General features: G+C 46.1%; 1 protein-coding gene across 1 annotated transcript; it reads left to right on the top strand.

Moving 5' to 3' along the window:
* The first annotated feature begins 1,854 nt into the window (after positions 1–1,854).
* LOC148045378 (maestro heat-like repeat family member 5) lies at positions 1,855–25,831 on the top strand. The gene is made up of 21 exons (XM_087715095.1): positions 1,855–1,908; positions 3,950–4,057; positions 6,028–6,144; positions 6,629–6,751; positions 7,306–7,455; positions 8,320–8,439; positions 10,215–10,294; positions 11,547–11,682; positions 13,017–13,112; positions 13,264–13,368; positions 13,886–14,021; positions 14,871–14,977; positions 15,302–15,451; positions 15,979–16,133; positions 18,106–18,253; positions 18,610–18,791; positions 19,026–19,163; positions 19,842–19,956; positions 23,412–23,555; positions 24,124–24,300; positions 25,636–25,831. Exons 1-21 carry the CDS (start codon positions 1,855–1,857, stop codon positions 25,789–25,791), a joined length of 2,697 nt encoding a protein of 898 aa, XP_087571221.1. The 3' UTR covers positions 25,792–25,831.
* The last annotated feature ends 1,715 nt before the right edge of the window (positions 25,832–27,546 follow it).

Here is a 27,546-nt window from a genome sequence, read left to right as displayed (position 1 = left end):
ACTAATAATGACCCGCAGCGGTCGGACCAGAGAGCCCAATTCTCGGGCTCCCACCCATCCACTTCTTCAGCTGCTCAGCGAGCCACACAGGTCCTGCCTGTGATGAAATCTTCTCCAGCTCCAAAGGAGCCCAGGAAGAAAGTGCAGCTTCCATCACTGGGGCTGCCTGATTTGGCCAAGAAAGGAACTGTGAAGACCCCTCCGAAGGGTGCTCAGATGGAGGTCAAGCATGGCCAGAAGGAGCCTCCTTCCCTCCCAAGAGGGCCTGAGTGGGAAAAGGGTCGGAGCAGCAGCCTTGACCAGGGGAGAAAACGCTCCCAAGATGCCATCCTATCTTTATATCCAGGTATCTATGCTACAGGGCTGGGCTACTTCTGGAACCAACCTTCTCCTATCACATCAGCCCATCCCACCCTATCAACCAATCAATCAATCAATCCATCCATCCATCCATCCATCCATCTATCAGAACAGAGCCAGAAGGGACCTTGAAGGTCTTCAAGTCCAACCTCCTGCTCAAGCGGGAGTCCCTACACCATAACAGACAAGTGACTGTCCAGTCTCTTCTCAAAAGCCTCCAGTGATGAAGCACCCACAACTTCTGGTGGCAGGCTGTTCTACTGGTTGGCTGTCCTCACTGTTAGGAAGTTTCTCCTTAATTCCAAGTTTCTTCTCTCCCTTGATTAGTTTCCATCCATTGCTCCTTTTTCTGCCTTCAGGTGCTTTGGAAAATATGTGGACCCCGTCCTCTTTGTTCCAGCCGCTCAAATACTGGAAGACTCCTCTCATGTCTCTCTCTCTCTCTCTCTCTCTCTCTCTCTCTCTCTCACACACACACACACACACACACACACACACACACACACACGCACACCGCCCTTCTTTCCTCTACATGAGCGAAACCCAAATCCTGCCACTGTCCTTCATCAGGCAGGGAAGAAATGGCGGAGACCCTCTCAGCTCTTGAGAGTTGCGCCCCTTCCTGGATCGGGATGCTTTGTGCACAGTCACTTGTGCCCTCGTCCTTTCTCGTTTGGACTACTATAACGCTCTCTACATGGGGCTGCCCTTGAAGAGCACCCGGAAGCTTCAACTGGTCCAGAATGCGGCTCCGCGGATTATCATGGGGGCACCTAGGTGCTCCCATATTACACCCCTTTTAGGCAGACTGCACTGGTTGCCGCTTGTCTTACAGGTGCGATTCAAGGTACTAATTATGACCTTTAAAGCGCTCCATGGCTTAGGCTCAGGATACCTAGAGACCACCTACTGCCACCGGTAGCCTCCCACCGTCCATTGCGATCCCACAGAGTTGGCCTCCTCAGGGTGCCATCAGCCAGAGTGTCGGCTAGTGACCTCCAGGAGGAGAGTCTTCTCTGTGGAGCGCCTTTCCTCTGGAATGAGCTGCCCCCGGAGCTTCGTATAATCCCCGACCTCCAGTTCTTCTGACGCGCCCTAAAAAGTTGGCTTTTCCAGCAAGCCAACCTCTCCTGAACAAAACAAGATAAATTATTGATCACTGTTAATTTTAATTCGATTTTTTTTTAAAAAAATGTCATTGTCAATTTTAATTGGGTTTGGGATATTCTATTTAAAATTGTTTTAACTTTGGTATTATGTGTTTCTTTTAATGTTGTACGCCGCCCTGAGTCCTTGGGAGAAGGGCGGCATATAAATCTAATAAACCTAAACCTAAACCTGAACCTCTTCCCTTCAAGAAGGCTCCTCCTGCCCAATTGCCCCTCGATCTCATCTTGTGTCTCCTTCCCAGAACTCTCGGATGAACATTTCCAATATTTATGGGCAAGAAAGCGGTGGTTCAAATGCAGACAGAAGAAAGAAATATTGGACTCGATGGAGGAGGCAGAAATTTTGGATACCATCTTGGAACATCTTCATCCTCTCCAGGTAAGCAGGGGTCACTGGGGTCCCGGAAGTCCTTTGTGGAGAGATTGCGGAAGCCACTGCTGCCACGATGGAGATAACTGACCCCCAAAGTAGACAAAGGTGGTTCTGGAGAAGTGGCTGTACGATGGGGCCCTTGGTGGGAGGAGCATGGAAGGACCATGGAATGATCGCCTCAACCATTTCAGACTTCTCCTGAACATCAGGACAATGCGATCCTTAGAGTCTGTCACCAGCCCTGGAACGCTCCCAATCCATGGAGAAAACCCAAAGAAGGTGGAGATTTTTGCATATCTGGGATCCCACCTCCAAGGCAAAGGTCTTCTGACCCAGGCTTCCTTAAAAAGCAAGAAGTAGAGTCTTGGTCACAACTGTGAATTCCTTTCATTGAGAGTCAGCCAGGCTTGGCAAACAGTCTTTCAGAGGAATATTTATCTACACGAACCTTATCTCGCTTGGAGAGCTGCCAGATAATCAGTTTCCAAACACAGGGCAAGGCAACACTTGGCACGGAGTCTCTTATAGTCACAAACAGAACTTCCCACTCTTGAAACAGCCAACCAACTGAATGCCTAAGCCCTCGTCTGAGCTTCCCTCAGTCCCCAGGACTGACCCATATTCTTCTCCAACCTTCTCATTGTCCCACCCTATTGCCAGCTCCACTGGAGGGCCACAACAAAAGGGAACATTAATGGCAAGGTGCAAGCAAGGATGAGTGCAGTCTGGATGCATTGGCAAGAACTCACTGATGTGTTACTGGACACACAGATGCCAACCCGTCTTGAATCTAAGATCTACAAGAGAACCATCCTCCTGTTGCACTGTATGGCCCTGAATGCTGGGCAGCAACAGGAGGGAGCAAAGTCTCTCTCCATGCCATGGAAATGCAAATGATCCCTTGGATATCGGGCACCTCCCTTTCTGACCACATCACACATGACACCATTTGACCACATTTTGGTGTGGCACCAATTACAGAGAAGATGAGAGAAGTCTGACTCTGCTGATAAGGACACGTCCCGAGAGCAGCACCTTCCACTGTGGCCAAGGCTGCCAACAAACTAGAAGTCAGTGACTGGTGACCTTGTGGGCATCCAAAATAAGGATGGCAAGAGGCCATCAACAAAAATATGGAAGCTGCAGGCCTTCTCCCAGGTGATGCAGGTGACAGAGCTAAGTGGCCCTCAATGATCCAAAACTGGACCCTGCACCTGTGGGAATACGCTAGGAAGAAGAAGATGGGGCCCTTGGTGCTCCCTGGACTTGGTTCTTTAGTTACACAGATTTCATGACGCAACTACATCATCAGTGCTGGTGAGTGTGATGTTTGCTCCCTGCTTATTTGGGGCAAGCTACTGTGTATAAACAGAGAGCAAACTTCACTCCCCTCTAGTTCTGATTATGTTTTCTAGTTGGGCCATGAAATATCTGCAAGAAAACCCTTCTTCTCCTCCACTCTGAAAACCTTGTACTCCCTTGTACTACTGACAATGTTCCCTATGTGAGGGATGCCCGAATTAATCATGAGCCTCAACCCAACCTTCAAAAGAAATCCAGTTATTTATTAGGAGCTTCATATCCATCCCATCCAAATGGAGCCAACTCTGACCTCACTTTTTTGCGTGCTAGCTCTGACCCTGTTTCCCCCTCCCCCAAGGTGGGTCATCAGTCGACGAAGCAATTTCACAGGTTGTAGATGTTGATAAATCAAGGACTACCAACCTCTGGAGACTGGTTGCTTCCTGGCCATTCCAATCGGAGGAAAAAAATCCAGACACTTCATCTCACCATTTGTGGCAGAGCTTTTCCTTCTGTTCCTCTCAAAAGCTCTCTTGGCTCCAGCTGATGCAATCCGGATGGTCCTTCTTAGGGGCTTTGTGTCTGTCCCAGCTAGAAAAGTCGAATCAATGATCCGATGCACCCTGAGGCAGAAGGGAGACCAACCCTCCCCTTGGAAACACAGAAAAACCTCTTCCTTCCTCTGCTCCTTCACTTCCTCACAACTTCTTTTTTGTTGTCCTTGTTGTCGTTGTTGTCAAAGCAGATTCCTGCAGACCACAAAGTCACCAGGGGGAAAATGAGTGGATGGCAGCCCATCAGCCAGAAGCTTTCAAGGCAACAAAGCACTTCCTACTTCTTGTCTAAAGAGAAGGTAAATATGCTGAGCTTTTCCCCTTTTAGGGCGCCAGTTGTCTTAGACAAAGGTCAGAAGAGGACAACTTGCTTATCTCCATCAATTTTTATCTCTTTTCCTCTTCTGTGCTTTGAAATCTAGGGTAGAGTTCCAATCCATCCATCTCCCCTTTCCATATTCCGCTCTTGCCATTGCCAACCCCGCTCACTTTGTTGTCAGTATCCACAGTTTTCTTATCTCTTTGCTCATTTTGTCCTTCCATCTTTCAAATTCTGTCCTTCACTTTCTTCATTTGCTAAACATCCTCAGTTTCTCCATCAGATTTTTCTGTTTTGTATTCCATATTCTCCAATCTCTTCAATTCTCTCTGTCACAACTAATAGATTTTGAATTTCAAACATAATCATTTGCAATATTACAGTTTCTTTTTTTCTGCTGGGCCATTCTTTCAATTTTTCAGATACTGCCACTGTAGGGTTCAAGGCTATTTTAATAAACTTCAAACAGGTTCATTTATTATCTTTATAGATATATTAGTTTGATAATATGATATTTTATATAAACAATATATGGAGATTATGAGAGGAGGTTTAAAAGCTTTATCTAGAATATGTTATAAAGATGTATTGCGATTGGATGATTTTAGGATGATTTAATGGAATATTATCATATAATCCTATTCTAGATTTTGAATATTATATATAAAAGGACGTAAAAACAATTATAGTCAAATTAATGTTGAGATATAATAATTGCAATATACATGAATATAGGTGAATTTAAAATATGTGATTTGATATGAAAAGCAGGTGATGACTATGGAAGAGATGCATGGAAGTACCGTAACCAACTGACACACTTTCTACAATTTGTAATGGAAGATGGCTTTTTTATTTTTATTTTTGTGTTTGTTTGTCCTTGTTCAGAAACAAATAAAAATTGTTTAAAAAAAGAGGACAAATTCCTGTAGCCAACTCTACACTGCCCACTAGTCACGGCCAACTGGCTGTGGGTTAATTCAACAATTCAAATGTTTTCCAATAATGTTAAAAGTCATTTTAACGTTTGTCGTTTCATTTTGTCTCTCCTTTGGCATCCTTTCTTTGATGCTTATGCAGCCTTTCTTTGATGCTTCGATATTAGACAGACAAATGAATATTAGAATTACAGACTTGGAAGGGGGCCTTGGAGATCTTCTAGTCCAACCCCTTGCTCAAGCAGAAAACCCTTTACCATTTCAGGCAAATGGTTGTCCAATCTCAACTTAAAAGCCTCAAGTGATGCAGCACCTACAACCTCTGGAGGCAAACTGTTCTACTGGTTAATTGTTCTCACTGTTAGAAAGTTCCTCCTTAGTTCTAGGTTGGTTCTCTCCTTGATTAGTCACAGACTAACATAATAAGAGAGTTGGAAGGGACCTCGGAGGTCTTCTAGTCCAACTTTCTGCTCAAGGAGGAAACCCTATACCCTTTAAGGCAAATGTTGTCCAATCTCTTCTTAAAAATCTCTAGTGAAGAAGCACCCACAACTTCTGGAGGCAAACTGTTCCAGTCATTAATTGTCTTCATTGTTAGGAAGTTCCTCCTTAGTTCTCCTTGATTAGTCACAGAATTACATAATAAGGGAGTTGGAAGGGACCTCGGAGATCTTCTACTAAGATCTTCCACTAAGAAGTTTCTACTTAGTTCTAGGTTGGTTCTCTCCTTGATAAGTTTCCATCCGTTGCTTCTCGTCCTGACTTCTGGTCCCTTGGAGAATAGGTTGACTCCCACTTCTTTGCGGCCACCCTGAGATATTGGAACACTGCTATTAGTGCAACTCTTGTTCCCTACTGAGTGGGCCATGGCGGGTAAGCCATGCTTAGTTGGAAATGGCCCTGTGCTTGACCACACTTGCTCCTTTTCTGATCATCCTTTGTCCTGTTCTTCCTTTTCCTGGATGATGGGTGGAGCTCCCTCAGACTCACAAACTCTTTTTCCAACCTTCAGATAAACCTGTACAAATATTATGGCTTCAAATTGAGGAATACCAAGCAGAAGGACCTTGTAAAAGATCACCTCAAGAAGCTTCTGGCAATCTCACTTGAAGACGAGACAGACAGAGAGGTGAGTGGGAGTGGGCTTCCTGTGGGGGCTGAGACCTGCAACTTTGTGGGGTCCTTGGTGCTCTCTGAGCTTGGTTACAAGAAATGTAAACCTTTTGCGACCCAACTCATTTCATCAGTTCTAGAAGGGAACAGGATTTGAAGAGGGGAGGTGAAGGGAGGAGAAGAGAATAGGAGAGGAGAAGGAGTGGGCGGAGGAAGGAGGAGGGGAGGAGAGGAAGAAAAGGAAGGAGGGGAGGAGGAGGAGAACTGTGGGGTTTTTGGAGTAGGAGGAAGAAGTCTGTGGGGTCCTTGGTGCTCTGTGTGCTTGATTGCTTTCTTGCAGACATTTTATTACCCAGTTAGGTAATTTCATCAGTGGTAGAAGGGCCTGGGGCTTGCAAAGAGGAGGAGGAGGAGGAGGAGGAGGAGGAGGAGGAGGAGGAAGAGGATGATTAAAAAAAGAAAATGCAAATATCCTAATTCACAAGCATTGCTTTGCCTAGGGAATCTCGGAGAGCATCCACCTAGCTGCACACCATCATCTTCCCGAAATTCTCTTGGTTCTCAGGGAGGTCGGTAACATCGCACAGCCCAAGAGACCATCTCTCTTGGAAGACTCCCATGAGGTAAGACAAGGGATGGGGTTCCAAGGTCCAAAACTCAGTAGAGAAGAAGGCTGGGGGATTCTGGGAAGGAAAGTCCTAGATGTTTAGAAGGATGGATGCTCCAGGCGATCTGGTCTCTTCAGGCTAGTCATAGATCTCAAAGACCTGAGACCAGCGCTGAGATTGTAGGTGGGGCTGGAAATTCTCCACCTCCATCTCCTGGAGGACCATTTTATAAGTCTAGAGAAGATCATGAATTGTCCAACAAACGTCTCAAGTAGACTCAAAGGTGCTTTTTCAAAGGGCTTGGACTTTGTTTGTCCTTGAAGACATTTCGCTTCTCATGCAGGAAGCTTCTTCTGTTTTGACCAAAGTCAGAACTGAAGAAGCCTCTTGGATGAGAAGCGAAACCTCTTCAAGGAAAAAAAGAAGTCCAATTGCCTTTGGAAAAAGCCCCTTTGGGACAACCATGACCTGGATGACTAAGAATCTCCATCTGTTTCCATCCATGGCTTCTTGTCTTGTCTTCTGGTGCTTTGGAAGAGAGTTTGACCCCCTCGTTTTTGTCCTGGCAGGACCCACAATATGTGTCTGACAGAAGGATTAGGACAACATTAATCCTCTGCTATGGACAAGCAGCCCAGGGAGCCTCCCCTGAAGACCTGGGTGATTTCATCCAACCCATCGTGTCCGAAATGCTTGTCCAGTACTCCACTATGAACAAGGTAGGCTGGTTTCCACTGGAATTTCTCTGGATTTCAGTTGATGGTGAAAAAATATAAGAAACGTCTGTAAAAACCAACCAAGCTCAGGGAGCACCAAGGGCTCCACAGTTCAACCCTGAGCTACAAATATCCCCTTTTGGTGAACAAGGACAACCTGACTGCAGTTCTTAGAGGTTGCTGGGGAGAATCTAGTTTAAAACAAGTGACCTCCAGCTCCCAGTTATGCCTCCCATTCAGATCTGCTTCCTGTTCCAATTGCCCTGGAGATGATGAAATGCTAGGGGTTTCTTTATCTATGGTCATATCACATTCATTACACTCAAGGCAGCGCATTATCCTCTTTCTTCCTTTTCACACAACCACAACAACCCTGTGATGTGTGTTGGATTGAAAGAGAAGAACTGGGCCAGATGTGGACTCACCCAGCTGGCTCTCATGCTGAAGGTGGGACTAGAACTCACAGTCTCCTGGTGATTGGCTCAGACAGTTGACTTTCATGGCTATAGTGGGACTAGAACTCTCCATCTCTTGGTGATTGGCCCAAAGTCTTTCAGCTGCCTCTCATGCCTAAGGCGGGACTAGAACTCTCCATCTCTTGGTGATTGGCCCTAAGTCTTTCAGCTGCCTCTCAGGCCTAAGGCGGGACTAGAACTCTCCATCTCTTGGTGATTGGCCCTAAGTCTCTCAGCTGCCTCTCATGCCTAAGGCGGGACTAGAATCCAGAATGTCCAGGGGGTATTTTGATTGGGAGCCCCCCGGAGTTCAAGAAAAAACTGTCAGCTATGTAAAGGTTGAAATAAATAGATGCACCCTCTTCCCTCTGGTGTCTTCTCACCTCACCCTCTTCCCATTTGGGTTTCCCAGGACGAAGGCCTGAAGAAAGCCTTCATGAGGTCCATCATCATGGTCACCAAAGCGGCTGCCCTCAGCAGGAGGCAAGACCTCCATCTGCCCCAGAAACAGGAATTGGTCACCAAGATCATCGTAAGTGGGGACGGGGGGCAGGTGCTCCTGGCGCATTTAAGTTTGAAAGAGAATTTGAACTGAATTTAGTTCTAATCAATTGGGCCCCAAACGATTCTGTTGCTAAGTGGGACAGCTGTTAACTGAATTCTGCCCCATTGTATGACTTCTCTTTCCACCGTTGTTAGCTGAATCACTGCCGTTAAATTAGTCACACGGTTGTTAAGTGAATTTGGCAACTCCTTTGTTTTTATTATTAGTATTTATTTTTATATCCATAGACAGACAGACAGACAGACAGACAGACAGACAGACAGACTGACTGACTGACTGACAGAAAAATAGATGATGATGATGATGATGATAGATAGATAGATAGATAGATGATAGATAGATAGATAGATAGATAGATAGATAGATAGATAGATAGATAGATAGATAGATAGATAGATAGATAGATAGAGTTCTGACCCCCTCCTCCATCCAGTAACGAATGCCAAGACAAATTTAAATGGAATGTACTTTATTAGCAAGACACCAAAACCTCGGTGGCTGAAAGCCAAGCATAACAACAGATAAGGACCTTGGCAGCAACTCAGACAAGCCTCGGCAGCAATCCAGCCTGCCAATCTAGTTACAAAAGTTCTCCAACTTTTAATCAATGCGTTAACTTCTGCAAGAGGGTCGTGTGTACAAGCAGTCCTTTTTATAGTCCGGAGAGGAGCCTATAGTCTGGAGAGGAGTGCAATTACCTCCTGTAACTGCGCAACTGTTCCTGGCGCCTAGTAGCTCTTCAGTGCCAAGCATCCAGGAACAACTCACTGCTGACCTCAGGCTTACTCTCCCTTGTTTCCTCCCCACTGGTCCAAGGCTCAGGCGCCTGGTGGCCAATCAGCTTCTCTATGCCCTGCTTGGAGTTGGAACCCTGTCCAGGGTCCTCCACATCCTCCAGAGCCGACTCATCGGGCCCCTCGCTGTCAGAGTCTGGTGGCAGCTCCAACGGCTCCTGCTGGGTCACAACAGATAGATAGATAGATAGATAGATAGATAGATAGATAGATAGATAGATAGATAGATAGATAGATAGATAGATATGGATGGTGAGCGAGAGAGAAAGAGAGAGAGACAGACAGATAGACAAATATTTAATATATAAAGTAGAATGAAAAATAGAAATGGGAAATTAGGGGAAGAAAAAAAATGCATTGAAACTTTCTAGAAGAAACTACACAGCCAATGTCCAGAATGGCAGAGGGTGGAAGTGTATAACATTAAGAGCGGTGGATTTAATTCCCAGAATTCTCTGGCCTTTAGGGGTCCTGAGAGTTGAAGTTCACAGGTTGTAGTGAAGCCCTAGTTACACATCCCTGACTTAAACCATGGTCAGGAGACACTGCAAACTGCCATCAATGCAGGCTGGTTCCCAAGCGACCAAAATATGATCCTATGATCCCTGAGGAAGAAGAGCCTCTCAGAACTTCAAATCTGGGTCATAAGTAGTCCTTGGGTGTTAGAATTAGAAGAACAAAGTTGGAAGAGACCTTGGAGGTCCTCTAGTCCAGCCAGGAAACCCTATACCACTTCAGACAAATGGCTATTTGGAAATGAAAATTTCCCCTTAGTTCTAAGAGGGATCCTGCAGAGATCCGTCATAATTTTAAATGGTGGCTAAGTGACCAGTTGTAAGTTGAGGACTTCCCATGTCAACCAGGAAAGGCGTAGAGATGGGAATAGTGCCAGCTGGATGGTGGCCACATCTCAGGAGCTTTCTTACACGTCTTTCCTTCTCCTTTCAGGAAGTCATTGAAGATGAGCCCCTGATACCCTTGTCTGTCACAATTCTCCATCAAGCCATCGTCACCATCACCTGCATGAGGTATGTACCTGCACCACCCTCATCTTTCCCCCAGCTGAGGAGGAACTTGGAGTTGCACCAAGTGATGGGATTTCCGTGGAAAGTCCCCGTGCTCTAGAGCATGGGGGGTGGGTCAAACTCCATTTCATTGAGGAACACATCAGGGTTCTGGTGGGTGGGTGGATTGATGGTTCGATGGATGGAGAGAGAGAGGGAGGGAGGGGGAGGGAAGGATAGATAGATAGATAGATCCAGGAGAGCAGGAGTTCAAACTCCATTTCATTGATTTGCTGGAAGAAATGTCCTTCTGGTTTCGGCTCCAAGTGAGGAATAAGACATTGGAGACATGGAGGCTGCTTGGAAAGATGGTTTTAATGGTGGACAGGAGCACATGGCTTGAGTCCTGAACAGAAAAGGTGATAACGTGCTTCAATGTTGGTGGAGAAGAAGAGAAGGGCTGAGGGAGGGGCTTGCTAGGCTTTTTATAACCTGTTCACTCCCACCTCTGTTTCCTGTTCCTGTGTAACAAATGTATTCTGATTGGTTGTCAGACTCCCATGGGGCCATGCAGGGGCACCTCTCTAGGCTGCGTTTTGAATCCAGATTTGGTTGAGTTCTCAGATGCCATTGGGTGAATTGGGTAAAGGGCCAGTATCATCATGCCTTAATCCCATCACTTGGAGCTGAAGGGGAGGATTCTTTATTATGTAAAGGGAGTAGCTTGGTCATCTTAATGGCCCATTGATAAAGGGGGTGGGGGCAGGAAGCTGCAGGGAGCTATTCTCTCTTCCTTTTCACATCCAGGGAAATATTCTGACTTTTCAATATTTCCTAGGATATTTCATTTTTCTGGGAGAGGGCGGGGTGATAACTTTCCATAGGAGGACACATCAGGGCTGTGGTGGGTGGGTGGGTGGAAGGATGGATGGATGGATGGATGGATGGATGGATGGAGAGGGATGGATGGATGGATGGATGGATGGATGGATAGATAGATAGATAGATAGATAGATAGATAGATAGATAGATAGATAGATAGATAGATAGAAGATTCTTTACACTGAGAACAATCAATCAGTGGAAGGGTTTGCTTCCAGATGTTGTGTGCTCTCCATCACTCGAGGTTTTCAGAAAAAGAGAGGACAAGCATCTGACTGGGATGGTTTAAGGACCATTAAGCAAGAGTTGGAGTAGAAGACATCCAAGGTCCCTTTTAGCCCCCTGAGTCTAGGATCTCCTCACACCTCCCTCCTCTTTTCTTGTCTTTAATCAGCCGTATGAAGCCCTCCTTGAACTCTGAGGTGAGGTCTGAAGTGGTCAACCAAAGCATCCGGAAGGTGTTTTCATTGCCAGCTCTCAAAGTAGCCACAATGAAAACAGATAGCCAACCCCCATCATCTCACTCTCAGGTGAGCAGTCCAGATGGAGCAAAGCAATAGGGGATCCACCTGGAAACAAGGATGCAGTGAACAGGATTCCTGATCTCCTCAACAGCCCTGGATCCATCCCTCGAGCCAAAGGTCCCCTTGGCTTGTCCCTTCCTCTTTGGTCTTGAAAGTCTGCTTCCCCTTCTCGTTCTACGTTTCTGGATCCCAGGAGTCCCTATTTTGAAGCCCTAAACATTTCCAGGGGTTTTTCCTCCCCATCATTTCTCTCTTCCTCCACTTCTCTTTTATCTTCTGGTTGAAGGATCTTCTCAAGATCAATTCCCATCTCCTCCCTTTGCCCCACAACAAAAGAAGGGCCATGGTGGGGCAGAGCAACCATGGTCTGCAGGCACTAGCTATGATTCCTAGCAGAGGTGGGTTCCTACCAGTTTGCACCAGTTCGGTAGAACTGGTTCGTCAAATCCACTGAAACGTTTAGAAGAGGTTCCACCATTGGACCCAGAAAGCAGGCCACACCTACAGAAGAGGTTCCAAAAAATTTTGAAATCCAACACTGACACACACACACACACACACACACAGAAAGAGAAAGAAAGGAAGAAATAAATAAAGAAAAAAAGAAAGAAAAAGTGAGAGAGATGAAAGAAAAAAGGAAAAGGGGACAGAGAGACAAAAGGAAGGAGAGAGAGAAAGAGAGAGAGAGAGAGAGAGAGAGAGAAAACACCTGGTCAGCAAGCTACTTCCACCAGGTCACATGGCTGGCAAGCCACTCCCACAAAGGAGGCCACACCCACAGAGTAGGTTCGAAAAATTTTTGAAACCCACCACTGATTCCTAGGTAGTCTCAGATAACCCTCAGAATTCACATGCTTAGCAACCGAATCAGATTTATGATAGTCGGAGTATTATAGGGTCACATGACACCCCTACTGTGACCTTCTGACTAGTAAATAGGGAAGTTGGATTCACTTAACAACTGTGTGACCAACTTAACAACCAAAGTGATACATTTAACCCCTGTGGCAAGAAAGTTCATAAAATGGGGGCAAAATTCACTAATGTCTCACTTAGCAATGGAAATTTTGGTCTCAATTGTGGTCGTAAGATGAGGACTGCTTGTATTTGAATCTCCCAGAACTGTTAAGGAAGAAAAAACGGCCCTGCAAGGTCAGCCACTCCATTTACTGCAGACCTCTGGACTTCAACTCCCAGAATTCCATGGCTGGCTCAGGAAGGTTGGGAGCTGCAGTGCCCCAGTCATAAAGGGGACATCACCTCTGGATTTCTGCCTCTTTCAGGAGCCGTTCCTTCCTTAACGCCCCTCATTCCTTCTGACATTTTCTCCTTTTTTTTAGGATTTCTATCATCAAATAGCCACTGCCTGCAACAACATGCTGACCGGATTGCTGTCTGAAGCTCCCAATTTGGATGCCCTGCAGGAGATCCTGATGGTAAAGAGAGATCTTTCTTGGGGTGGGTCGCCCGGTCAGCCAGATGTTCAGGCTGGATTTGGCCCTTCTGTCCCCCTGTGGAGTCTGTGGCTCTTCCAACTGGGAATGACCCATTCCTCCTTTCCTCCCTCTCCTTCGTTTCCCCTGGCAGCACACAAATCCCTGGATCGATTCTCCCAAGAGCCACGAGAGATGGAGGGCCCTCAAGGCCATCAAGCACCTCTTCAAGTTCGTTTTAGAAAATGTCAATTTCGATGTAAGTCTCCCTTTGGGATGAGAAGCAAAATGTTTTCAAAGAAAGGAAACCCCCCAAGAAAGTCCAGCTGCCTTTTGGGAAAAGCACCTTTGGGATGTGACCAGGAGGATACAAGGAGTCCTGCTTGAGCAGAGGATTGGAGGAGAAGACCTCCACGGTTCCTTCCAGCCACTGCGGTTCTGTCATGCTGTGATACTGAGATTCTGTAATTCTCAGGTTCTGTGATTCAAAGATTCTGAAATTCTGAAATTCTCAGGTTCTGTGATTCAAAGATTCTGAGATTCTAAAATTCTCAGGTTCTGTGATTCAAAGATTCTGAGATTCTGTAATTCTCAGGTTCTGTGATTCAAAGATTCTTATATTCAAATATTTGATAATTCTATGATTCTATCATTCTGTGTATCTAAGATTCTGTGGTTCTGTGGTTCTTATTCCCTGATTTCAGCCGGCTGAAAGCTTCATGAGCCCCCTCCCCTTCTCTCTCCTCTTTCCCCTCCTTTCCCCTTCCTTTCTTTAGACCACAGGTGACTTTTCTTTGCTGGGACAACTGGTGGCTTTGCTGGCCCTGCACATTGGCGACAGCAGACCAGAAATTGGCCGGATATCCGCAGAGGTTGCCTACCACCTGCACCACCTCCTCATGAGCAAAATGGGTGAGAACTTTGGACTCCAAGGGTTGACTTGCTGCAAGAAGACCAGGGATGCTCCCTGCCCAGGAGAGCATTGGGTGGCACAGTCTGTGGCTTAGCCAAGAAACGTTGGGTCGTTGGGCTTGGCAGAGATGCCTGGAATTGGCAGTTGATATTGGCATTTTTCAGGGCCAGGGGTCCTTTTAAGAAGGCGATTCTCACGTTGTGAGTCAGCTAGGGAGGAGGAAGAGGAGGGGGGAGAGAGAAGGAACGATGAAGAGAGGGGCAGGGAGCAAGGAGGGGGAGGAGAGGGAGAAAGGAAGACAGGGAGGAGAAGGAGGAGGAAGAGGAGCAGCAAGTGGAGGAGGAGATGAGAAGGGAGGGAAGAGAGAGGAAGAGAGGGAGAGGAAGATGAGGAAGGGGAGGAGGAGGAGGGAGTGGGGGAGGAAATCAAGAGGGAAGGGAAGAGGAGGTAATGAGAAAGTAGCGAAGAGAGAGGGAAAAGAGTTAGAGGAGGAGGAAGAGGAGGAGAAGGACAGCGGGGTCCTTGGTGCTCTCTGAGCTTGGTGGTTTTCTTCTTGACATTTCATGACCCAACTAGGTAACGTCATCAGTACTTGAAGGGAGGGATCTTTTCTCTGTGCTTCCATAAGTATTGATGGTCATCCCCCCTGATGATGTTCCCTAGTTGGGCAATGAAACACCTGCAAGGAAACCCCCCCAGGTCAGAGAGCACCAGGGACCCCTCAGGTCGACCCTGAGCTCCAGATCTTCTCTTCTCTTGCTATGATTAAAATGACCATCAGACGAAGGAAGTTCCCAGGTTCCGAAGGCCAAAATCTGACCTTGCGGTTTCTTCCCCTCCCTCCCAAGCAAAAGAAATGGACAAGAAACAGAAGAACATTGTACATTTGCAGAGGGAGGAATTCCTTGTTTCGGGCTCTGGGATCTTCCACAACAACATCTCCAAAATGGCGAAGGTATGTTTTGGATCAGCCTTTGGCCTGGCTTCCTTTTCCTCCTCCTCCTGACCCGGAGAGCCTCAAAGGAGTCAATCTCACAGTGGGGATGGCATTCTCCCAAGATTGGGCTTTGGGTACCCCTCCCCCCAATGCCTAGGAGGAAGAAAGGGTAGCTGCCATGTTGGCTTCTTTGACTCCATCCGAATCCCACCTGATGGAGGACATGGAATAAGGCTGCATCTCTACACGATGTGCTGTCCCCCAATCTGGGTCAAAGTCTCAAGAGAAGGGCGTCAAAGCTCAAGGCATCTCTGCATGATCTCCTTTCCTTCTCTCCGATAGGCTTTTGGGAAGCATCTCAGCCCATTGCAGCTAACGCAGCTGCTCTTGGAAACCCTGGGGGCTTTGACACACGTGGACATCTCACACTCTGCGGGGCTGCTCCTCAACGCCATCCTATTGGAGTTTGGTGATGAGGAGGAAATGAAGGAAGTAAGGACATTGCAGGGTTTGGAGCAAAAGGGATGTAGGAGATTTTGTAGAAAACAAAGATGAGAATGGCTGAGACCTTTTTGGCTCAGTGATGACACTTCTTCTGGTTTTAAGAAGGCTAAGGCTGGATAGGAGGCCACTGAGCGATCCTAGGGCTGTTGAGAAAGTTGTCCAAACCTCCCAGAAGAAGGTAAGGGCAAAACAAAGGAGCCATTTTTTTCATGAAAAATAACATTTGGTGAGCCAATGTGGCAGTGGTGAAGGCTCCAGATGTTTTTATGGCTTTGTCAGCCGCCTTGAGTCGTCATGTGCGAATAGGCGGCAATATAAATCTCCTAAAATATACCAATAAATAAAATATCACAGGCAGCTGGACAAATCAGGAGTTTTTTAAAAAAAACGTAGGGCAAACTTTGACATTGTGGGGGCCAATTTATTTTCCCCAATGAGTGGAAGTTATCATCCCTACTGCATCTCCAATGGAGACCAACACTGAATCTCATCCTCCAATCTCTCTTTTGCCATAGCTACCCATGATCTTGAAGGAGATCTACCAGCGTCTCCCGAATATTACCCACCCAGCAACCAAAGCCCTCGCCCTCAAGGCCGTATGTCACTTGGCCTCCAAGAGGGTCAACCAAGTTGTGGACATATTGCTGGAATCCTCCGTTGGCTGTGATGGGTAAGAAGAACTTCAAGGAGATGGGCATCCTGTTGTCTTGGATTCCTCAGAGTCTCTCAATCCTTTACAATGGGGTGAATCCCTGTTGCCTTTGAAGCCCTATATGTCCTACGACCCGGGTATCTGCGAGACTGTCTTCTGCCACATACCTCCCTCAGACCAATAAGATCGCACAAGTGAACCTTCTCTGGGTGCCGTCAGCGGGACAATGCCAGCTGGTGGCGCCTAGGAGTAGGGCCTTTTCTGTTGCCGCTCCGGCCCTATGGCATGAGCTGCTCCCTGAGATCTGGGCCCTGCCCACTCTCATGGCCTTTCGCAAAGCCATTAAAACCTGGCTTTTCCGGCAGGCTTGGGGCTGTTGACCCCATGATTGAGGTCCAGCCCCCTCCTGATTGGGTGTTTGTTGAGTTTCCCTTTTTAACCTTGTTGTGCCCAATTGTTTTTAATAATTCTTTTTAATTTTTTTCATTTCTGTAAGCCGCCCGGAGTCCTTCGGGATTGGGCGGCATAGAAATTTAATAAATGAAATGAAATGAGCTCAGGTGGCGGAAGAGGGTGGAAGTTGGTTCTCTAAGCTTCTGCGTTGGTTTCCAAATGTTTTGTTACCAGGCAAGGTAACATCTTCAATGGAGTTTAAGGAACGCTAGTGCTGATGATCTTCTGCCTGTAAGGGCTTGGTGTGGTCAGTAGGTCTTGTGATGGAAAGGTCACATCAGGTGTGGGTTGTCTCAGGTCAGGGTCATATCAAGTGAGGGTCTTCTGATGGGTCTTCTGATGGACCAGGTGAGAGTCATATCAAGTGAGGGTCTTGTGATGGGGAGATCACCTCATATTGAGGGTTATGTCAGGTGAGGAACTTGTAATGGGTCTTCTGATGGACCAGGCGAGAGTCATATCAAGTGAGGGTCTTGTGATGGGGAGGTCACCACAAATTGAGGGTTATGCAGGTGGGGATCTTGTGATGGGTCTTGTGATGTGGAGGTCATGTCAGGTGTGGACCATATCAAGTGAGGATCTTGTGATGGGTCTTCTGATGGACCAGGTGAGAGTCATATCAAGTGAGGGTCTTGTGATGTGGAGATTGAGGGTTATGTCAGGTGGGGATCTTGTGATGGGTCTTGTGATGTGGAAGTCATGTCAGGTGAGAGTCATATCAAGTGAGGGCCTTGTGATGGGGAGATCACCTCAGATTGAGGGTCATGTCAGGTGAGGATCTTCTGATGGGTCTTCTGATGGACCAGGTGAGGGTCATATCAAGGGAAGGTCTTGTGATGGAGAGGTCATGTCAGGTGTGGATCATATCAAGTGAGGGTCTTGTGATGGGGAGGTCACCTCAGATTGAGGGTCGTGTCAGGTGGGGATCTTGTAATGGGTCTTGTGATGGGGAGGTCAGTAAAGGTCGTGTCAGGTAAGGGTCTTGATGGATGTTTTGATGGGCCATGGGTGTGTCACAGATGAAGTCTTCTTGTGGGAGGTCACATCAGATGAGGGTCGAGATGGGAATGAACTTTGAAAGATATTTTATGACTTTTCTTGTCACATTCGTTAAATGAATCACTGCAGTTGTCAAGAGGGAAACATGGTCGTTAAGTGAATCTGACTATTCAATGTGCTTATTAGAAGGTCACAAAATGTGATCACTTGACTTTGGGATGGTCATAAATTTGAACCAGTTGTCCAGGAGTCTGAATTTTGGTCAGATGATCCTAAGGATGCTGGAAAGTGTGAAAACTGGGAATAAGTCACTTTTTTCAATGACGTTGTTTCTTTGAATGGCTCCTGGAGAAATGGTTGTAAGTCGAGAACTACCTGTGTATATATATTTTTCTGGCATGAGAGCCATTCATTTGGACTTCGGTTTTCCAATCCTTCCTTCTGTTTGGGGGTGGGGGGTCATCTCTCTGGCTGGCCGTCTCTTCCGAAATGGGGAAAGGATCTGATTCCCTCCCAATCGGTTTCTCCCCCTCCGCAGAAATGCCAGGGAGATTTGGGAGGCGCTGGCTGAAGACCCTTATGCCAATCTGAAGATCATGAAGCCCCTCATGAAAAGGCTGGAAGACCAAGACCCCAGCACCGATGCCCTCTCAAGGAGGAATAGCAAGTCCTTCATGCCCATTGCTGTAAGCCCTCCACTGGTGGCTCTCTTTCCCTTGGATCTAGAGGTGGGGAACACCTAAGGGAAGGGGAGAGGGAGGCAGTGGGAAAACTGCTGGGGCTAAAATTGGAGCGTCATTTGGCATAAGCCCCTCCTCCTTTTTAGGTGGAGGCAGATGTTTCTCTTCCTGGGCTCAATGAGAATGTATCTGTCGAACAAAACTCCTCATTGGCAACAGAAAGGGCATCTGGCCAGTAAACCCTCAGCTCCGTTCAGTTGGCCAGAGTCCACCCTGCAAGGGATTCTGGGGAAGAGGAAGAAGGTGATGAATCTAAGTAAACTGGGGAGCCCAAGGTGACTCTCCCTTCATTCCATTTCTAGGCCACCAATGCCCTCTCTTTCCTCCTGTCCCTCCCGAACGCTGCTGAGCTCCTCCCCAACAAATTCTCCAACCTGCTCCTCGCCCTGGTCACGCAGCTGTACTTCCTCCTGGGAGCCAGCAAGAGTGGATCCGGGAGGTCCAGCAGAGTCATGGACCGTTCAGAACAGATCAACCTCTTGAAGTAAGGAAATCTCCTGGGACCAATCTGGATCCAACTGGATATAACTGAAAGGGGAAGAAATAAAGGGAGGCTGATTTGCTATTGTGTTTTGTGGTTGTTGCACAAGCCGCCAAGTGAAAGCTGGAGCTCTCCTGAGGGCAGCGGGAGGCCGGTTGGGGTCAGGGGAAGCATGGCCTTTGCAGGGGGCATCAGCTGAAGCATTGGCACCGACTCTTCTCCCTTCCTTTGATTTAGCACGGCAGTGGAGGCGATCAAAAACCTCATCCTGTCTGCCGGATACAATGAGGAGTATGAAGATTTGACGACGCTGGGATGCTGGAAGATGCTCTTGAGCCCAGATAGTCTGTTTGAGGCCATTTTCCACCTGGTCCGGTAAGAACTTCAGAGTCCAAAGAACTTGGCCTTGAGTGGCAGTGGGTGAGAGAGGGAGGGGAGGGCTGAGGGAGAAGAGGAAGAAGAGGCAGAGAGAGAGAAAGTGAGGGAGAGGGGGAAGAGGGAGGGAAGGGGGAGGGAGAGAGAAAGAGAGGAAGAGGGAGGGTTAGATAGAGGAAAAGGAGAGAGGAAGGGAGAAAGAGAGTGAAAGAGAGAGGAAGGGTGGTCAGAAGGAGAGGACGAAGAAGAGGCACAGAGAGAAAGAGAAAGAAAGGGTGGTTGAGTGGGAGGAAATATAGAGAGAGGGAAGGGGAGATAGAGGAGAGGAAGGGAAGGGAGAGAGCGAAAGAGAGGGAGGCGGAGGGGGAGAGAGAGGGAGACAAAGAAAGGAGAGGGAGAGAGGAAGAGGAGGGAAGAAGAAAAAGACAGAGAAAGAGAGGGAGTGTCAGAGGGAGACAGAAGGAGAGAGAGAATGAGATGTAGAGGGAGGGACGGAAGGAGAGGGAGGAGGAGGGAGAGAAAGACAGAAAAAGAGAGGGAGGGTGAGAAATTCTGTAAATGGACTAATTCATTGAGTAATTCATTTATCCATAATTCAGATAATCATTTCTCTAGCTTGGTGATTTTCTCCTCACTCACCAGCAGATCTTATCTGATTTCTCCCTATTTGATCTTTAGGAAACTCTTTGCATACAATAAAGTGGAGATGAAGATGATGTTCAGACATGCCAACACCTACCTGCACCATCCCGACTTAAGGGAGAAGACAATTGGCATGGTGTTCTTCTCGGAGGTGAGGATGCACCACAACATTGTGGAACTCCAGGAAAGTTGTGCAGGATTCAGGGGGACTTTATGATTAGGAAGTTGAAGTTGTGGGGGCTCCATCACTGGAGGCTTTGAAGAAGAGACTGGACAGCTGTTTGTCTGACATAGTAGATGGTCTCCTGCTTGGTCAAGGGGTTGGACTAGAAGACTTCCAAGGTCTCCTCTTACTCTGTTAATCGATGGAATTGGAGAGAAGGAGGGAGGGAGGGAGGGAGGGAGGAAGATTCAATGACCCCAAATTCCGTTTCCTCTTTGCATTATAGACAGTTTTGTATTGCCATTCTGTAGTCTTCGACATAAGACCGTCATAGAACCTCCACTGGTCACTAAGTGATCGCAGAAACCCTCAAGCCAATGCCGTGGTCATAAACTTAGGATAAACCAGATATTTCAGTGATTTTCTTCTACAGGTTGTCCTTGACTTATGACCACAACTGAGCCACAACTGAGCGACTTATGACCACAACTGAGCCACAAATTTCTGTTGCTCAGTCCCTAAGCAGGTTTTGTCCCATTTTACCACTTCCTTTGCCACAGTTGTTAAGTGAATTGCTGCCGTTGTTAAGTTAGTCACACGGTTAAGTGAATCTGGTTTCCCCATTGACTTGGCTTATCAGGCGGTCACAAAACGGATCACGTAACCTCAAAACACTGCGACCGTTAGCATGTGAAGCTGACATCACAAAGATACGATTTCTTCTCTCCCTCGTAACTTTCTCCAGTCCTTCCTTCCTTCCTTCCTTCCTTCCTTCCTTCCTTCCTTCCTTCCTTCCTCTCCCTCTCCTCACTTTCCCTCTCCTTTTCCCTCTTCCTCTACTCAATAATCAATTTTAAGGAGTATTAAGGGGTGATATAGTCTATATATCAACAGATTCATATATTATAAGAAAACAATAAGGGGGGGGGATTAAAAAAACAACCACCCTACTCCTTAATCTTAATCTCTTGAGCTGTTTTGGAATAAAAATACCTTCCTCCAAGATCAGGAATCTGTTAAGCCACTCGCGACTCCTGCAGCTTCTCGCTTATTGCATGTGTTGAAGTTCTTTTAACCCAAACCAAAGATGCCTTTTAAAAAACAGGTTTACATCACATTCTTATGCATGCCAGTTCTGTGTGTGAGGTAATTTAAGGTGGTTCTGACAAGTGTCGTCGGCATCTTCATATTCGGTCGCATGGGCAGCAAGCCACTCCCATCTGGTCACATGGGCGGCAAGCCACTCCCACAAAGGAGGCCACACCCACAGAGTAGGTTCGAACAATTTTTGAAACCCACCACTGCTATGGTCGTGCCAAACCAACCTTCTCTTCAGTCTTCCCTACAGGAAATCTTCGGTTTACAAAAGTCTTTCCAGAAACCCCTCCGGATGCCAGATCCAGCTGCTCTTCATGGAGCTCTCCATTCAAGCAGCCATTCGTCCTGGCAGCTAGCCCCACACCCTCTGTTCTTTAATCTTTTTATTGATGGAATTTTTTTCAAACGCTTCTTACTTTTTAAACTGGACTGGATTTTTTCTTCTTCTACTACTTTCTTTCTTTTTCTTTTTTCAATTCTCTAGTGCATATTCTTTTTAAAAACTTTTCTTTTTCTCCTGAAGTTTGGAATATAAAGAGGGGAGTAAAAGTAGAAGAAAAGAAGTTACACTGCCACTTAGAGGCTTGGAGGCTTGGAAACATTGTTTTTCTTTTTTTTTCTTTGCACATTTGATTTACATTTCAAGGTCTCTGAGCTTCTTTATTGAAAATGATAGACAGATGAGCAGGGACGTGCAGTCACTAGAGGCAAGGGAGGCAGAGCCTCCCCAGTCTCCTGAGAGAAAGGAAAGAGTTTTAAATATTTTTGCTTCTCGCCGCTGCCGCGCTCTGCCGCCTCGCCCCTCACCTCCTCCGTCCCCGCTGACATTCTTGGGAGCAGGTCGGGTGGCTGGCTGGCTGGGATGAGAAGAGCGGTTTGTCTTTGTGCCGGCCAGCCGGCCGGCCAAGCAGGAAACAGGTCGGGTGGGGGTGAGTGCTGGCTGGCTGGGGAGGGACTCACCGCTCTTGCCTCACCAACGGTATCCTTCACCGCACGTCACTGCAGATGAGCATGGATTGTTTATACAGGTGCTCCTCCGGGGTACTATCAGTAAAAAGAAAGCCTTGAAAGATAGAAGAATTGCAGTGAACTTGTTTGGAACTTAATCAAAAAGCCTTGGATTCTATATAGTGGCAGTGTATACTATCTGGAGGAATGTTGCAACACGAAAAAGAAAAGAAAGAGAATGCAGAATATTGAACAAAGAACAGAAGAATTGAAGAAAAAGATGAACAAAGAGATAAGAAAATTGGTGATATTGACAGGAGATTGAGGTTGGAAAAGACAAGAGTGGAATATTGTTATGGGAGATTGATAGATCAGATTTCCAAAATATAGAAGAAAAAAGGAAAAAAATTGGGCAGCTCTAATGTTAGAAATTTTGGCAGAAGCATCGGTAATAACCAAAGTGAAGTTGATGCAAGGAACAGACGAGGGGTTTCAAGTCTTTACAAGATATGCAATGAAAAACAAGTTGCCAAGAGAAGTCCATATAAGATCTACCAAGAAAGCAATTAGAACACAAATACTACAAATGGCAAGAGATATAAGATTTCACAACTATTGGAAGGATACAGGATGATGTAATGAAGTGCTATAATAAAAACTAATTTAGTTAGAATATTACGCATAAAATGAATAATAGTTATAGTCAAATAAATGATTAATAATGAAATTCTATATAAATTGTAAGTGAGGACTATGGAGAGGATGCATGAAAGTTTTGTAACCACAGATCAATAATTTTATATAGAATACAATGTAAAGATGTAATATTACTGGATGGTTTTAGGATGATGTAATGAAATGTCATAATATAAATCTATTCTAAATTTAGAATATCTCACATAAAGAAGTAATAATAACTATAGCCAAATAAATGTTAAATAATTATAATAATTGTATACATATATATTAGATTGATAATATGAGATTCTATATAAATTGTAAGTGAAGACTATGGTGAGGAGGCACAGGAGTTTTGTGACCAATTGACATACTGTATGTGACTGGAGGGTGGTTTTATGTTATATGTTTATTTTGTTTGTTTAAAAATTAAAAAAAAGAAAAAAAGAAAAAAAAAGAAACACTGTGACCGTCATAAATACGGACCGTCAAGTACCCAATTTTTGATCAGGTGACTGTGATCAATGGTCATGAGTCTGAAAAATGGAGTTGTCCCTTTTATCAGTGCCATGGTGACTTTCCGCCATCACTATATGAGGACTGTCTTTTCTTTTCCTCTCCCCATAATGGCTGAATGTGGCATCTCTTCATAGAGGCTCTGAGGAAAGTTCTCTTCCTTTGCTTGGTTAATAATCCATCACTCCACTCTTCTTCCCCAGCTTCTCTCTCACCCGGAGCTTGGACACTTGTTCATCATGAAGGACATCCTCAGGGTCCTCCAAAAATGGATGGCTGAGCCATATCCCCTCATCCAAATATTTGCTGTTCGTGGTCTGGGGTATCTTCTCCAGCACCCCTTTGAGGTAAGAGATGGGGGGTAGGAAGGGAGGGACTTTCAAGGGAGCAGCAGGTGTGACCTCACTCTCTAGGAATTCTACAAGGTTAGGAAGGGTAGAAGGAGGAGAAGAAGACAACCACCAGAAAGAGGATGCCCTCAGCTACAGTGGCCTCTCTTCTACAAAGATGGAGGCATCCCTGGAAGATCTGAAGGATCAATTTGGAGACAGATCCTCTTGGAGGACATCCAAAGCAGAACAAGAAGCAATGGATGGAAACCAATGAAGGAGAGAAGCAACCTAGAACTAAGGAGAAATTTCCTGACAATAAGGACAATTAACCAGTGGAACGACTTGCCTCCAGAAGTTGTGGGTGCTCCAATACTGGAGGCTTTCAAGAAGAGACTGGACAACCATTTGTCCAGAATAGTGTAGGGTCTCCTGCTTGAGCAGGGGGTTGGACTAGATGACCTCCAAGTTCCTTTTCAACCCTGTTATTCTATGTTCTGTGGGCTTCTCTGTGTTTGTCATTCCTAGACTCAGAGAACTCCAGTGACCATGTTTAATCGTTCCCTCTTTTCCCTCCTTCCTGCAGAATACGATGTTAGAGCCGGTGCTAGTCCCTGTGGTCAACTGTGCTTGTCACCCAGACAAGTCTGTAGCAAAAGAATCACTCCGGACGCTTCAGTTCCTTTTCCGGCATCTGAATGCTCAAACCTATGGATGGAAAGCTGTCAACCTTATTCCGGTCCTGGGGAATTATTTTGCTGATGTACGTCAACCAAATCACAACAAACTAATCCACCACCCCCTCTCTCTCTTCCTCTCCCACCCTCCCTCCCTTCTCTCTTTTTCTTCCACAAAGATCGCCTGGGTACCATCTGAAGAATTCTAATTTTATCAAAAAGTCTTAGAAATAGTTCAGCAACAACTGTGTTGTTCTCATCTAAAAGAGTGTGTGAGCTTGCAGATTATCATTGAGCCCTTCCAGAGAGCTGGAGAAGTGCCAGATGAGGTGGAAGAGAATGAAGGTTGCCACTCTCTTCAGCTTCACCAAACCACCATCAATCACCCTCCATATTTATTAAAAATCCCGATTGGTGTTGCTTGATCTCAGACACTTTAAGGTGTGTGGATTTCAACTCTGCTGGCCTGAGAAGGTTGAAGTCCCCACATCTGAAAGCTGCTCAGATTGGGAAACTCTGGTCTCCATCAGTATTTCTCCCTCTTGGCAACTTGGAGAGGTGAGGACTTCAATTCCCAGAATTCTCCAGCCAGCATACTGGAGTTGGAGTCCTCACATCTGAAAGCTGCAAAGATGGGAACCCCTCGATCACACCATAGAGGTTGGTCTGCAAGCCTTTTACACCCATGGCCAACCATTGGCATGGCCTTGTCTAGAGAAACAGTTGCCAGACTCCCCTTGCTTTGTCTCGTGAGTGGGAAACTGAGGCAGATCAGATGAAGAGGATGGGAGTTACGAAGGCTTTTATTGTAGGTTTAGTGGATCCCTCCCTGCCTTTCTCTTTAAGGAAACAAAGGAGAATCAAATGTGAGACGTTTTCTCGCCTGAAATTTCTGCTCTCAGATTTTGCTCAGCTGACTGTTAGAATTAGAATAAGAATAAGTTTATTTATAGGCCGCCCTTTTCCCTGAGGGGACTCAGGGCGGCTAACAACTTATATGGGAGGGATACATACAATAACATATAACATAACACATAATTAAAAGAATAAACAACATTCATTCAGCATTCGGGTGGGGGCGAATTATAATCTTTACCCCCAGGCCTGACGGGATAGCCAGCTCTTGAGGGCTGCGTGGAAGTTCTGAAGGGTGGTGAGGGTACGAATCTCCACAGGGAGATCGTTCCAAAGGGTCAGAGCTGCTACAGAAAAGGCTCTCCTCCGCGTAGTGGCCAGCCGGCACTGGCTGGCAGATGGCACTCGGAGGAGGCCTAATCTATGAGATCTAATAGGTCTCGAGGAGGTAATTGGCAGGAGGCGGTCTCTCAAGTGTGTGTTGCAGTTTGTTCTTCTAGGTTCTCACAACACCTCCCACTTCCTAAATGCTATTGGAGGGACTGACACATTTCTCTTCCTTGTAGGAGGACACCGAGTTGCGCAACACCTCCATCACCCTTTTTGGCCTGGTCTTAAAAGGGGTCAAGAGGGCAGAGGGGAATCTGACCAAATCCATCCTGCACAACCTGATTCCTCTCATAATCCAGTTGGCTAATAGTTGGACCCGAGAGGTGAGTTGAAGGGCGGGGTCAACTAAGTTCCTGCTCTCTTCATGCTCCCTTCTCCATGAGACCACGCTGTACCCCCATCTTTACTCAGAGCAATGTGGTTGCATCATGTGGACCCTCTGGAAAAGGCAAAGAAATTCTGCAAACCTGAAGTTGTGAGGTCCTTGGTGCTCTCTGAACCTGGTTGTTTTCTAGCAGGCCGTTCCGGACCCAACTAGGTGACAGCATCAGTAGGTTGGAGGGGAGGGTTTGATCTCTGCTTAATGCTGGATCATTTTGATGTGGGTGTAGGTTTTCTGTTGGGTCATTCTTGGATTAGGGGGTTGTTTTCTTCTTGATGGTTTCCCTGGTACCAATATAATATGATCAGGGTTGAATTGTGGGGAACTCTGGTCTTCGGGGGCCCCCTTGCCCTGCCATAGCTTCCTCCTGGGGTGGCTCATCTCCTTTCCCACCCCTGAGCAAGGAGGAGGCTGGGCTTTCTCTGCAGAAGATGGACAACCTCAGAACCGGCTCCTCTGACGCCTCCTTTCCTCCCTTGGCCCAGATCTCCAGGAACACCCTGATCTCCTGCATCTCCTTTATGAAGTGGGAGGAGGTTCCAGAGACTTTGTTTGACTACGAGATTTACACCAGTCTCCAGAGCATGTATTCCAGCATCTGCTCGGAGGTGGTAAGTAGGAGCCTAGCTGGTTCCTTTTCTTCCGGATTAGAGTATAATATATTTTCTTTTTCTCCTGCCTTTCTTCTTTAGATAAATCATTCAAGATGGTGGACGTCCCTAATGCTTCTCCTCCCCCTCCCCATCCTCTAATTTCCTTCCCAACAACCCTGGGAGGTGGGCTGCCCTGAGGGAGAGGGACTGGACCAAAGTCACCCAGCCAGCTTTCATGCCTAAGGGCAGGACTAGAACTCCCCAAGTCATCCAGGAGGCTTTCATGAGAAAGGTGGGACTAGAACTCACAGGCTCCTGATTTGTTTGCCTGATGCCTCAACCACTAGACTAAACTGGCTAGAGGGATTCTTCTTGGGTTGTTGCTCCCTTGGGAACACCAGAGGTTCCATGCCACCATGAGGACTATAAACCTTACTGATTTGTGCGTTTGAGGATCAGAAATGGTAGTTTGTGGAAAAGGGAAATTACGATGTAAAGAGGGCAAAACATAAATGCATTAATAAGATCAGAAGCCATTTCCTTATCATCTTTCTTTCCCTTTTCTTTTTCTATTTTTTTTTCACTATCTACTATTTTTCTTTATTTTCCTTTATGGTTTTTACTTGGATAAAACTGTCTTTAATAACATAAATGTGTTTGTGTGTGTATGTGTCTGTGTGTGTGTGTGTTTGTGTGTGTGTATAATATAATACAATATAAAACTGTATTATACTAATACTTACGATATACTATACTATATAATGTAATATATATTATATTGTATTGCATTGTATAATAGTCCAGTCTAGTCCAGTCCAGTCAAGTCTGTTAGGTAAGCTCCCCAGTTGCAAAACTTACAATAGCTCACGCTGATCACTATACGACACTTCTAACAGCCAGCTTCCAAACACTCAGATCAGATCAGCATCTAACAGTGATTCTGGCTCCATCTTATGGCCGCTTGAGGAAACAGCAACCAATCACATTTACACCATTATTTAAAGAAACAGGTACAGCATTGTTACATGATTCATATATTAACAACCCAACCGTTAGATTATATGCCTAACAAAATCCAATATAGTATAATAATATTATTTAGTATAATAAAA

The sequence above is a fragment of the Thamnophis sirtalis genome, unplaced genomic scaffold (genome assembly GCF_051295495.1).
Source record: "Thamnophis sirtalis isolate CommonGarterSnake01/CBP01778 unplaced genomic scaffold, rThaSir2_p1.2 scaffold_5, whole genome shotgun sequence".
Taxonomy (NCBI): Eukaryota; Metazoa; Chordata; class Lepidosauria; order Squamata; family Natricidae; genus Thamnophis; species Thamnophis sirtalis.
Note: the sequence above shows the minus strand (reverse complement) of the source record. Positions and strands in the feature narration are given on the sequence as shown.